This window comes from Hyaena hyaena, unplaced genomic scaffold (genome assembly GCF_003009895.1).
Source record: "Hyaena hyaena isolate Hyena2069 unplaced genomic scaffold, ASM300989v1 scaffold_59, whole genome shotgun sequence".
In the NCBI taxonomy this organism is placed as follows: domain Eukaryota; kingdom Metazoa; phylum Chordata; class Mammalia; order Carnivora; family Hyaenidae; genus Hyaena; species Hyaena hyaena.
In genome coordinates, this window is record NW_024080691.1 from 2,123,099 (window position 1) to 2,137,241 (window position 14,143).

General features: G+C 38.7%; 1 protein-coding gene across 2 annotated transcripts in view; it reads left to right on the plus strand.

The window, feature by feature from the left end:
* The window catches only part of LOC120231622 (prolylcarboxypeptidase), a 72,409-nt gene that overhangs the window by 33,699 nt on the left and 24,567 nt on the right, over positions 1–14,143 (plus strand). Inside the window, exons 1-3 of one of the 2 annotated variants that reach the window (XM_039231795.1) lie at positions 2,684–2,748; positions 7,072–7,212; positions 10,665–10,766. In XM_039231795.1, the coding sequence (XP_039087726.1) occupies positions 2,743–2,748; positions 7,072–7,212; positions 10,665–10,766 (249 nt within the window). In that variant the 5' untranslated portion in view covers positions 2,684–2,742. Of the gene's footprint in view, positions 1–2,683; positions 2,749–7,071; positions 7,213–10,664; positions 10,767–14,143 lie in introns of those variants that run through there. The other variant, XM_039231794.1, reaches the window with a different exon arrangement.

The window sequence follows — 14,143 nt, forward strand, 5'->3', positions numbered from 1 at the left end:
AAACACTTTATTTATTTATTTATTTTTGAAAGACAGAGAGAGATGCAGAGGGAGAGGGAGAGAGAGAACCCCAAGCAGGCTCCACACTCTACGCGGAGCCTGACTCCATGCTCGATCTCACGATCATGGGATCATGACCCGAGCTGAAATCAGGAGTCAGATGCATAACTGACTGAGCTACCAGGCACCCTGTGTGATTTTGTTTTTTATTAATGCTTAATTAAATGGGTTAAAAGTAGTAATTTCAATTATTGAGTCAGGCCAGTGAAAAGACCAATATTCCATATGTACTTCAGTTTAACCATTAGTAAATGGCTGGAGGATATGTCTTTCATTTTATAAATTTGGAGAAGGCTACTCTAGTGTCTCCTGCTTAAGGTTGACATTGGTGGGGGGGTCAGTACCTGGGTGGCTTAGTCGGTGAGTGTCCAACTTCGGCTCAGGTCATGATCTCACAGTCTGTAAGTTCGAGCCCCGTATTGGGCCCTGTGCTGACAGCTCAGAGCCTGAAGCCTGTTTCGGATTCTGTGTCTCCCTCTCTCTCTGCCCTTCCCTGACTCAGCGTGTGTGGTTGGTGCCCTGTGTGATTTGCCCTCCTTTCTCCCCTGCATCCCCAAATTGCCACCCAACTTGTTTATAACAGGTATAATGTTCTCATAGGCTTTTCTAGATGTGAACTTTATTCTTGAACAGTTTTAAAGTCCAATAGTTATTTTTGCTGCAATAAATTTTATTTAAAGGATATCCTCTTTGTTCCTTCTTGACTACACATTTTATGGCTCTCTTTCTTATCTACAAGGTGGAGGGAAGTATCTCTTGAAGTCTATTGGACTACATTTTAGAAAGGACTGCTGTGTGTGACTAGAGGTGTGTTTCCTTTCTGAGCTCATGCTTTGTTGCTTTTATTTATTTTATTTTATTTATTTAACAGCACTATTATTTATTTTAGTTATTTCAGTAAACCAAATTGCAAAAATATTTAAAACCTCTAGTTCTGCCTCTAACTTGTGACCTTGGTCAAATCACTTGACCTCTTTGAGTCCAGTTTCTTTAGTTGAACAACACAGATCAAATGATTTCTAAAGCCCTTGTTCCCTTTCATGTTGTGATTTATAAAATCTCTATTCAGGAGCACAGAGCTGAAAGTGGCATGTAAATCCTAATTCTCAACGGCAGAGGGCACACGGCCCCTAGTGTGCTGGGCCATTAGGTATTGGAAACTACAGTTTGGAAACTTCCAAGCCGAAAGTTTGATATCCTTGAAGACAGGAAGAGCCAGGAAAAGTCTGTAAACTAATGTTTTGCAAAAAGGATTTCATAGCCTGTTTCTAGCTATTTAATATATAGGTGAAACACTAAAAAAAAAAAAAAAAGATTTCAACAATCCAAGGTACTTCCTATAACTAAGTGAAGAGCATTAGAGTTTTGTTTTGTGAAGAGCTTTATTCTTTCCCTCCCCCTTATTTACCCCATCTAACTACCCCATGCTTAGGATTGGTTTGCAAATGGGGTGGAGAGGGGAACTAACAGTTACTGAGTACTTAATATATATTAGAAACTATACCTGGTACTTTAGGTAAACTTTCTCTAATCATCACAGCAATCCTTTATTTATTTTATTTTATTATTTTATTTTATTGTACTTATTTTTTTCATTAAAAATTTTTAAATCTTTATTTTGAAGAGAGAGAGAGAGAAAGACAGAGCGTGAGCAGGGGAGGAACAGAGAGAGAGGGAGACACAGAACCTGAAGCAGGCTCCAGGCTCTGAGCTGTCAACACAGAGCCCAACATGGGGCTCGAAAACATGAACCGTGAGATCATGACCTAAGCGGAAGTTGGACACTTGACTGACTGAGCTACCCAGGTGTCCCAGCAATCCTTTAAATTGTGTTATCCTTATTTTATATAGGAAGATACTGGACTCAGAAAGGTTAAGTGACTTGCCTGAAGCCTCACAGTAGAGATTCATGTTTAGGTCCATTAATTCACTTCTGCTTTCTTTCTGCCATACCAGAGTTCTTCTCTTTTCCTCCCAATCTAAACAGTCAGGGATGAATAGCTCAGAGCAGAAGTGGTCAGACAGTGGTCACATGTGGAAGTTTGGCTTTCTCTGGTTCTAAAGTTTTTCTGGCCCTTGTAATTCAACATGGTTTCAAATTTGAAGACTTTAGAATGGATTACTGAAATATTTTTTTTGTGGGCTGCTTTTTAAGGGTACAGCAGTATTTGATTTTACAAGGGCAGAATACTTTTTGAGAATCCCATGGTAAGATGCCTTGTTAGAGAGACATGTACCTCCTTTCTTTAAGTCTAGCACAGCCAGTCCTTTCTTCTTTGGTGAAACAAAGCATGGTTTTTCCTGTTGAGCATCAAATGATGAGGGTGGTTTATATTTGGGGGCCATGTTGGGTGGTAATGCACATCTTTAAACAGCAGAATCTCCTTCAGAATGGTGAGATGTTTGTAGTATTAGAGGTGTTCTGAAACCTAGATCAAGAGAAGTAATAGCAGATTCATGTTTTATTTTGGGACTAAGGCTAACTTAGTCGTTGTTAAAAACTTCAGCTGTACATCAGAATCACTTGGAGGGCTTATTAAAACACAGACTACTGGGTTCTACCATCCAGTTTCTGATTCAGTAGTTCTGGGATTTAGCCAGATTTGCATTTTTAACAGATTCCCAGGTGTTGCTGCTGCTGACATGTGGGGACCTCACCCAGAGGAGTACTATACTAACTGAATGGAGGCAAGTGGAATCAGTTGTCTCTCTTCCTTCCATTGTCTGTTTTCTTGTTCTCTTTTATTTTCAGGCTGAGTAGGTATAGTTGAATTAGTTTATTTGTTTTTAATTTTTTTAATGTTTATTTTTGAGGGAGAGAAACACAGAGGACAAGTGGGGGAGGGGCAGAGACAGAGAGGGAGACACAGAATCTGAAGCAAGCTCCAGGCTCTGAGCTGATAGTACAGAGCCCCATGTGGGGCTTGAACCCACAGGCTATGAGATCATGACCTGAGCTGAAGTGGGACACTTAACTGACTGAGGCACCAGGCACCCCTAGTTTAAATTAAATGTAGGGGTTATGGCTCAGCCAACACTTTATCCCATTTCTTAACTTACTTCTTGATGCAGTATGAGAACCTGGGCATTCAATAGATGCTGGTTGAATGAGTGATTGATTGTATATATTGAATTAACATATATAATGGGACTGGTTTTTAGTACATGGGTGTCATTATTATAAACCTGTTCTATACAAACTTTATCTTCCTGAGGGAGGCTGTCTTTAGATTAGAATAGCTCATATCTTAAGGCTATATACAATAATGATCATGGACATTAGGAAGTATGCAGTTTAGTGCAGTTTTGAGAAACTTGCATTTTGGGACCTCTGGTATGAGTGTGAGGTAGGTATGTGTGTGTAGATGGAGCTGGGTATGCGGAGTCCCATCTGTTTTAGAATGGCCTCGGGAAGTCTTGCAGAGCCTACTTTAGGTCTGAACCAGAAAGGCTGGAGCAGCAATGGAGCACTGGGTCTGCCTCAGCCCAGATGCAGCATTTTCACTTATGTGTCTCCAAAGCACTAGGGAAATTCAGCTCCATGATCCTTTTTTTTTTTTAAGTTAATTAACTTATTTTGAGAGAGAGAGGGAGGGAGCGAGCATGGGGGAGGGGCAGAGAGGGAAAGAGCTAGAATCTCAAGCAGGCTCCACGCTGTCAGCACAGAACTCTTTGGGTCCGAACTCATGAATTGTGAGATCATGACTTGAGCTGAAATCAAAAGTCAGATGCTTAACTGACTGAGCCACCCAGGTGGCCCTGGCCCCATGATCCTAAAGGCTTAGTGGGGCTCTGTACTGTGGGATAACACTATAAATTCAGATAGATTGCACATGAATCTTACCATGTTGTAGGATTTGATAATTATATTTCAAATGGTGAGTTTACTAAGGGAAAGGTTTAAAAAATCCCCCAAATTTAAAGTTCATTTAAAAAGAATTTTTAGGGGCACCTGGGTGGCTTAATCGGTTAGGCGTCCGACTTTTGCTTAGGTCATGATCTCACGGTTTGTGGGTTCGAGCCCCATGTCGGGCTCTGTGCTGACTGCCAGCTCGGAGCCTGGAGCCTGTTTCAGTCTGTGACTCCCTCTCTCTCTGACGGTCCCCTGCTCACACTGTCTCTCTCTCTCTCCTAGAAATAAATAAAAATAAAAATAAATTTTTTTTAATGTTTATTTATTTTTGAGAAAGAGAGAGAGACAGAGCATGAGCAGGGGAGGGGCAGAGAGAAAAGGAGACACAGACTCTGAAGCAGGCTCCAGGCTCTGAGCTGTCAGCACAGAGCCTGATGCAGGGCTTGAACTCACAAACTGTGAGACCATGACCTGAGCTGAAGTCGGATGTTAACCCGACTGAGCCACCCAGGTGCCTTTAATGTTTGTTTATTTTTGAAAGAAAGAGAGACAGAGTGCAAGTGGGGGGCAGAGAGAGAGGGAGACACAACCTGAAGCAGGCTCCAGGCTCTGAGCTGTCAGCACAGAGCCTAATGCAGGGCTCAAACTCATGAACGGTGAGATCATGACCAAAGCCGACTGAGCCACCCAGGCGTCCCTAAAGTCCATTTTAAACTTAAAATTATTATGTCACTTTTATCATTTTTGACAAGTTTGATATATTCGTGTAAAGTCTCAACATGTGTTTTATCTCTTTCAGTATAGATTAAAATTTCTTCCTTTAAATTCGGCTTACTTTTTTTATGTTGAAATATTTTCAAGTAAATTGCAGACAGCATGACCTTCTGATCTCTAAATCCTTCAATGTACAACTGTAAAAAGTAAAAACGTTTACTTATGGAGCCACAACAACATGATCACCCCTAACAAAATTAACAAGTCATTAGTATCATGTAATAATACCTAGTCCATATTCACATTAACCTAATTGTCTCTAAATTGTCATTTGTATCATTTGTTCAAACTAGGATACAATTTGGAATCATGCACTGCATCTGGCACTTTTGTTCCTTAAATTTTATTTAATCTAATTTGATTATCATGACATGGCCTTACCATTGTCTTATCATACATTTGGATTTGTCTTATTGCTTATTCAGAGTGCCTTTAGCTTGTTCTTCTACACTGTGTATTTCCTGGAAACAGGAAATTAGATCTAAAAGAAATTAGATCTATTAGATCTAAAGGCTGGAAAAAGATACTAGTTGAACATTTTGGGCATGATTTTATCAGAGGTTAAATTTGCTTTGTGGTGTACCACGTGAGGAGGCGCATAATCCATGCCTGCCTCACTGTTAGTGGTACTGATTTTGATCACTGGATTGAGGTGATGGGAGCCTGATTCTTCCAGTGTAAAGTTCCATTTTGCCTTGGTGACAGGAGAGCACTCTGCATATTACTTTGGCACTGATGTGAATCTTCATTTCCCTGTTTTATTCTCCTATGCTTTTAACACCATGTGGTAATTCTTGCCTGAATTGGTAACTTCATAAGGGTTTGCAAAACTGTCATTTTCTAATTCTGTCATTCCTTCTGCATTAGTTGATATTTAATTAAAAAGAGGTTTTTTTCTTTAACTGGGACTATATGGTACCTTGAAACTCAATTCTGTTGGAAAACAGGTTAAACATTGGTTCTTTTTTCATTCCCAATACTAAGTTAGTGTTGGTTTAATAAATAGCTTAAGTGGTGGCACATGACTGTATATATCTTTCTTTTTTTAAAAAATATTTTTATTTATTTCTAAGAGAGAGAGAGAGAGACAGCGTGAGCAGGGGAAGGTCAGAGAGAGAGGGAGACACAGACTCTGAAATAGGCTCCAGGCTCTGAGCTGGCAGTCAGCACAGAGCCCGACGTGGGGCTCGAGCCCACGAACCGTGAGATCATGACCCAAGCGAAAGTCGGACGCTTAACCGACTAAGCCACCCAGGCGCCCCTATCTTTCTTTTTTAATATCCATCTGAACTAGTAGATTTTTGTAAATTGAATGTTTCAATCAGCTATAGTCATTATTCCTTTTATGTTCAATTTGTTTTATGTTCAGCTTGTTAAGATAAACCAATTATAGTCCCTTGTAGTTAGTTCCTATGTCTGTTAGACATAAACTCCATTAATTTTTGAGCACTTCCTTGCTTCCTTGCATAGCAAGATACATCGGTTTATTGTTTAGCTTCCTTGTCCCCAAATGTTAATCAGCCGTTTCACTGACAAGCCCTAGTTCCTTTTAGTGTGGGATGGTATTAAACACCAAAATCCTAGTTCTTGGAATGTCGATTGTTACTGGGGTGACAGTGTTTGTAGACCTTTTCAGTGGTCTCTTTAGTCCTTGAATTTTGATATTGAAAGTTTGGTTAATGAAAATTCAGATCATAAGGGATATCTGTATTTTAAAAATTTCATGAATTCATATCTCTATTTCATCTTTAGTTTTAACATACTGTGTTTTTAAGTAGCTCCTTGGTTTTATAATTGTTATCTTTTATCTTTTCTATTATCACTGAAAATATTGAGTACCAATAACATTGTTTTATTGTTGTTGTTGTTGAAGTAGGCTTCACACCCAGCGTGGGGCTTGAACTCACAACCCTGGGCTCGAGAGTCACATGCTCTCTACCAGCTGAGCCAGCCAGGCACCCCTAACACTTTATAATATAAATAACTTCAAAGTAACAGTGCCAGTTTTACTACTGCAGTTAAAATCAAGTAAAAAACTTTTTTAATATTTATTAATTTTTGAAAAAGAGAGAGAGACAAAGCACGAACAGGGGAGGGACAGACAGAGAGGGGGACACAGAATCTGAAGCAGGCTCCAGGCTCCGAGCTGTCAGCACAGAGCCTGACAGGGCTGGAACTCATGGACTGTGAGATCATGACCTGAGCTGAAGTCAGACGCTTAACCTACTACCAGGCACCCCTGCAATTAAAATCAAATGAAGGTTAAAAAGTTGTGAATATTTTTGTAGCATAGGTCCATTTTAATGGAAGAATAAATTTAATTACTTTTTTGTTGATCTCATTTACTTTCCTCTGAAATTTGTCTTTTTTTGGTCATATCATAGGTTGATCATTTTGGATTTACAATAGATAAAACTTTTAAACAGCGGTACCTAATAGCTGATGAGCACTGGAAGAAAGATGATGGATCAATACTTTTCTACACTGGTAATGAGGGGGACATTGTCTGGTTTTGCAATAATACGGTATGTATTTGTGAAATTCCTATGCTCAATTTGCCTTTTTTTGTGACAAACTAGAAAAAAATGTTTTGCAGTATGTATGACAAAATATTACCGTATTTAATCGTGAAGTTCTTTAGAGCTTAAAGAATTACTCATGAAAAGAATGAAATACTATTTTGGAATGATTGAATCTTAGGAGATTTTTTTTTTAAATCCCAGTTTATTACCAGAGTGAATAAGGATATGAGGGACATGGGAATAGGGATATTATTGCATATAGATTTTTTTTGTTTTTGTTTGTTTTGGTTATGATCTCTAGAATATAAACATGAGGGCATAACTTTTTGGGTTTTTTTGTTTTGTATTATATTTTCAGTCTAGAACTGTGCTAGACATATAGTAGGTGCTCAATAAATATTTGTTAAATGAATGAATAAAATCTAAACTGTCAGTGCAAATAAGAAAAACAAAATGCAAGTTTGATTGTCAAATTGGAATGGACAGAGGTAAACTTGTAGCTATATTTTAATTTAGCTTTCCTGTTCTACTATTTTTCTTATATATATCAGTAAAAGAAATAGTATAGATTTTAGCTTGCTTCCCTGACGATACATTCTTTTGTCTTTTATAACAATACTTAAACCCACTAACAACATTTAATTTAGAAGGATACCTGAAAGGAAGATATTTTCCTTTTTTATGTTCCAGAGCTCTGACTAGAAAATGTCAATTTTCTACCAAAAAGCTAGTCTGAATTACCTTAGACCGAACACTGAGTCACATTTTATCCATTGTTGATGTCTGGCACGGGGCCTGGTATTCAAGAGGTCTTAGTAAATGTTTGTTGAACTAACTGAATTGAAAGCAAAGATATCAACCCAGTTATAATGTTATTAGTTTCCATTTTTCACTATTAGGAATGTTGAGTCTAAATATGTTAGTTGAAAATAAAATAATTCCTTGAAAAATGAGATCCTAGGATGTCTATTTCTCTTAGATCACTGATTAAGTGAAATTAGGATTTATTTTCCATCAGATTCCTGCTTAGTTATTCTGTGAAACAACTGAGGCTGCTTTGTCTTTTTCTCTTTCTCATGTGTGACTTCCCATTTGTTCCGTGGCTGTGGGACATCTTCTCATGTCCAGTTATTTTTCCCAGCTCTTTTTCTTCTTTATTATAGATAGGTGGCTATGCTTGCCTCCCCTGCTCTGACAGGCAGCATAATTTAAGGCTTACCTTAGAAGTGATAGAAAGGGGGGCACCTAGTTAGGTCCATCGTTTAAGTGTATGACTTTGGCTCAGGTCATGATCTTACCAATCCTAAATTCAAGCCCTGTGTTGGGCTCTGTGCTGACAGCTTAGAGCCTGGAGCCTGTTTCAGATTCTGTGTCTCCTTCCCCCTCTCTCTCAGCCCCTCCCCTGCTTGCACTCTGTCTCTGTCTCTCTCAAAAATAAATAAACATTAAAAAAAAAAAAGTGATGGAAGGGAAGAGCTACACAGTGTAGGAACAGTTCCAGGGGAGTGACTAGACATAGATGCTTAGAAGGTCCTGGCCCTTTCCCAGCCCTAGACATCATCCCTTTGTACTAAGATGTCCTGGTTGCACTGTCACATATTCTGGATGTTCATTTATTAAGAGACTGTAGCAGAATGGTCCAGAGCGATAGACTGATAAGGATTGGATTCTGGTTTTGCCATTATGCTGTGTGCTTTGGGCAGTTTCTTATTCTGTACCTTGGTTTTCTTACTTGTTAAATGAGTGTAGTAATAATAATCTAGTTCATATAGTTGCTTTGAGGACTAAATAAGAGTTAGGAATTTAGGACAATGCTGGTACATAATGTTATTAAATTGTTAATATATTACTTGGACCTCTTCTGAAAAATAAAAATACCCTGAAGTAGATGCAGGCAAAAGTTACTTATTACAATGTTCAATTAAATTGCTCCCTTTCAAAGCCTGAAGTCAGCTCCCCAGAGGCCTGGCCATTTTTATAGGTGATCTTTACCCGTAAGAAGCTCATGATTTGGGGGCATCTGGGTGACTCAGTGGGTTGAGCTCTTGGTTTTAGCTCAGGCCACGATCTCATGTTTCGTGAGTTCAGTACCTGTGTCAAGCCCCTAGTCGGACTCTGGGCTGGTGTCTCAGAGCCTGCTTGGGATTCTCTCCCTCTCTCTTTTCCCCTCCCCTGCTCATGCTTTCTTTCTCTCTCTCTCTGAATGTAAATAAACTTAAGAAAAAAAAAAGAAGCTCATAGTCTGGTAGGGTAAGACACCCATAAACAAATATTGCAGCATGGTATAGAGATCTAATACAATGGTGTTGAGAGGCTCAACTGATCATCAATGGCAGAATGGGGCAGGCATAGGAGGGCATGCTTGAGCTGGTTGTTACAGGATCTGCAGATAAATGGCAGGGAATGGGCAAAGTGTTAAGAGAGAAAGTGAGGGTTATTGAAACCATCACAGATAACAGGTTAAATTCCCAATCGTCACATGTGCATAGCTCTCTTAGTTGCTCATTTATTGATTTAGATGAATAAAAACTTTTAGAGGTTCTTAATCCTTGTTAGGAAGCAGCAGTTCATTAAAAAACAATGGTGTGCCCTAGGAATGACAAATAGTTTTAATCTGTGCTAAATTTAAATCTAATCGATTGATTGATGTTGGCTGTCTAGAGTGCTTTGTTGAGAAGGATTCTGAGGGCACCACTTGAGGTAAGTGAAAAAATTCAGTGATTGATTAATGACCAGCATTAAGTGTGGAAATAAGGAGGTCTAAAAGCATTTGATGATTGTACTGTGAAGCCAGACAGCCCGTGCTTAAATCTTGGCTCTGCCACTTTCTAACAGTGTGACTGCTACAGGAATTTAAACTACTGTGCCTCAGTGTCCTTGTTTGTAAAATGGGGATAATAAAAGTACCTATCTCTTAGATTTTTGTGATAATCAAGTGAACTAATGCATAAAGAGTATTTAGAACAGTGCCTGACACATTGTAAGTATTCAGTTTTTATTAGCTATTGTTAGCTACTACTTATTTTTAAGAAAATGTGATTAATATAAAACCCAAGGGAGCCCAGCTTATTTGTATTGTTTTCTTCTTTTATCTTGTAAATATTTGAGCATGAGTAGGCAACTAACTTATATATCTGCAGTTTTTCCTAGACTATTTGATACTTAGTGCAATTCGAAGACTATTGTCGATACAGTGTTGATTATGCAGCTCCAGTGTCAGAATAAGGAGAGTTGGAATGATTGGTAGTTGAGTGGCTTGGGCTTATTTTTAATTGTTTCACTCTGCTATAGTATGAGATTAATATGCGACAATGAAGCAATAATTATTTATCTGTAGAACAAATATAAATTGTGCAGCTTCCCAGAGCTCTTTTTAGTCTGGTGTAACGTTGATATATGGCTTGCCAAAAGGTTCAGTGACTTTTTTCACTTGTGAATTTGTAAATTCTTCCTAGGGGTTCATGTGGGATGTGGCTGAGGAACTGAAAGCTATGTTGGTGTTTGCTGAACATCGATACTATGGAGAGTCCCTACCTTTTGGTAACAATTCATTCAAGGTAAGTACAGGCAGACCTTGTTTTACTGCACTTTGCTTTACTGGACTTCACAGATCATGTGTTATTTGCAAATTGAAGGTGTTAGCACCCCTGTGTTGAGCAAGTCTATCAGTGCCATTTTTCCAACAGCATTTGCTTGCTTTGTGTCTCCGTGTTGCATTATGGCAATTCTTGTAATATGTCTAACTTTTTCATTATTATATTTATTATGGTGATCTATAATCAGTGATCTATAAGATGCTCACATAAGATGGCAAGCTTAACTGATAATTAATGTGTGTGTTGTGACTGTTCCACCAATTGGCCATTCCCCTATCTCTGTCCCTCTTCTCAGGCCTCCCTATTCCCTGAGATACAAAAATATTGAAATGAGGTAAGTTAGCCTCTCAGTGTTCCAATGAAAAGAAGAGTTGCATATCTCTTACTTTAAATAAAAAACTAAAAATGATTAAGATTAGTGAGCAAGACATGTTGAAAGCTGAGAGGGGCTGGAAGCTAGGCCTCTTGTGAGAAACATTTAGCCAGGTTGTGAATGTAAGGAAAAGTTTTGGAGGAAATTAAAGTGCTCTTCCAGTGAACATACAAATGACAAGAAAATGAAACAGCCTTATTGATGATATGGAGAAAGTTTGAGAGTTCTGGGTAGAAGATCAAACCAGCCACAACATTCCCTCAAGCCAAAGCCTAATCCAGAGCAAGGCCCTAACTCTCTTCAATGTGATGAATGCTGAGAGAAGTGAGGAAGCTGTAGAAGAAAAGTCTGAAGCTAGCAGAGTTCATGACATTTAAGGAAAGAAGCTGTCTCCATAATGTAAAAGTACAAGGTGAAGCAGCAAGTGCTGGTGTAGAAGCTACAGCAAGTTACCCAGAAGATCTAGCTGAGATAAATCATGAAAGTGACTACAGTAAACAACAGATTTTCAATATAGACAAAACAGCTTTTTATTGAAAGAGGATGCCATCTAGGACTTTCATAGTTAAAGAGAAGTCATTGCCTGGCTTCAACTCTAATGAAGGACAGCCTGACTCTCTTGTTAGGATCTAATGTAACTGGTAACTTTAAAGTCAATGCACCTTTACCATCCTGAAAATCCTAGGGCTCTAAAAAATTATGCTAAATCTACTCTGTCTGTGCTCTATAAATGGAAATACAGAGCCTGGGTGACTGCACATCAACATGGTTCACTGAGTACTCTAAGATCACTGTTGAGACTACTGCTCAGGAAGAAAAAAGTTCCTCTCAAAATATTAATGTTCAGAGGTGCCTGGGTGGCTCAGTCGGTTAAGCGTCTGACTTCAGCTCAGGTCATGATCTCACAGTTTGTGGGTTCGAGCCCTGCCCGGGCTCTGTGCTGACAGCTAGCTCAGAGCCTGGAGCCTGTTTCAGATTCTGTATCTCCCTCTCTCTCTGACCCTCCCCCTCTCATGCTCTCTCTCCGTCTCTCTCTCTCTCAGAAATAAATAAAAAACATTAAAAAAAAAACCAACAAAATATTATTGTTCATTGACAATGCATCTAGTCACCCAAGAGCTCTGACGGAGATGTAAAACAAGATGAATATTGTTTTCATGTCTGCGAACACACCATCCATTCTGCAGTTCATGCATCAAGGAATCACTTTGATTTTCAAATCTTATTTAAGAAATTTATTTTTTGGGTCACTTGGGTGGCTTAGTTGGTTGGACGTTTGACTTTGGCTCAGGTCATGATCTCGTGGTTCTTGGGTTTGAGCCCTGCATTGGGCTCTCTGCTGTCAGCAGCCTGCTTTGATCCTCTGGTGCCCTCCTCTGCTTATTCTCTCACTCCCTCTCTCTCTCTCTCTCTCTCTCAAAAAAAAAAAAAATTGTAAGGTATAGCTGCCATAGAGAGTGATTCCTCTGATGGATCTGGCAAAGTCAGCTGAAAGCCTTCAAAAGAATTCACCATTCTAGATGCTAAGATGAACATTCAGGATTCATGGGAAGAGGTCAAAATACCATCATGAACAGGAGTTTGGAAAACGCTGATTTCAACCCTTATATAAGAATGTGAGGGTTTCAAGAAAGACTTCAGTATAAAGAAAGTAACTACAGATGTTGTTGAAATAATAAGAGAACCAGAATTAGAAGTGGAGCTTGAAGATGTGCTGAATTGCTGCAATCTTGTGATAAAACCTGAATGAGTGATGAGTTGTTTCTCATGGATGAGGAGTTACTTCTCATGGATGAGCAAAGAAATTGGTTTCTCGAGATGGAAACTGCTGCTGGTAAAGATAACTGTGAATATTGTTGAAATGTCAACAACGAATGTAGAAAATTGTATAAACTTGGTAAAACAGCTACAGGGTTTGAGAAGATTGACTCTAATTCTGAAAAAATTCTAAGGGAAAAATGCTGTCGAGCAGCGTCACATGCTACGAAGAAATCATTCATGAAAGGAAGAGTCAAGTGATATAGCAAATTTCATTGTTGTTTTATTTTAAGACATTGCCAAAGCCAACGCAGCCTCCAGCAATCACCGCCCTGACCAGGGGTACCATGAACATTTTAGGCAAGATCCTCTTACTGGTAAAAACATGAAAGCTCAAGAAACTCACTGAAAGCTCAGGTGATGGTTAGCATTTTTTATCAATGAAGCATTTTTAAATTAAGGTGTATATATCTATTTAGAAGTAATAATACTTCACACTTAATAAGCTACAGTATGTTGTAAATGTAACTTTTATATACACTCTGAAGCCAAAGTAGTCATTGGACTTGCTTTATTGCGATATTAACTTTATTGCAGTGGTTTGGACCTGGACCTGCAATATCTCTGAGGTATGCCTGTATACTTTTTAATTTTAGGTTTAAAAGGGTTTTTTTTTTTTTTAGTTTAGAATATTACATGTTCCATTTTCAGAAAGAAATTATAGCTTTAGTTTGAATAGGCTGAAATTCTAATAATTTGTATTTAATCTTTCCTTTTTTATATGCAATTGAACAGATTGAGCACTTTTTATTTATTTATTTTTTTAATTTTATTTATTTTTGAGAGACAGAGACAAAGCACAAGTGGGGGAGAAGCAGAGAAAGAGGGAGACACAGAATTCAAAGCAGGCTCCAGACTCTGAGCCATCCGCACAGAGCCTGATGCAGGGCCTGAACTCAGGAAGTGTGAGATCATGACCTGAGCTGAAGTCAAATGCTTAACTTACTGAGCCACCCAGGCGACCCAACCCCTTTTTGGACTATGATATTATCATTTCTAATGTTGATCAGTTTTTAACTCAGTGTAATGAGGCAGTCTTCATCAGGTATGGCTGCAGACACTGTGGGGCTGACTTCTCATTTTTCAGAAATATCAGTAAATCATTCTACTTTATAAATTATACACTTAAATTAGTGGGTCTTCCACG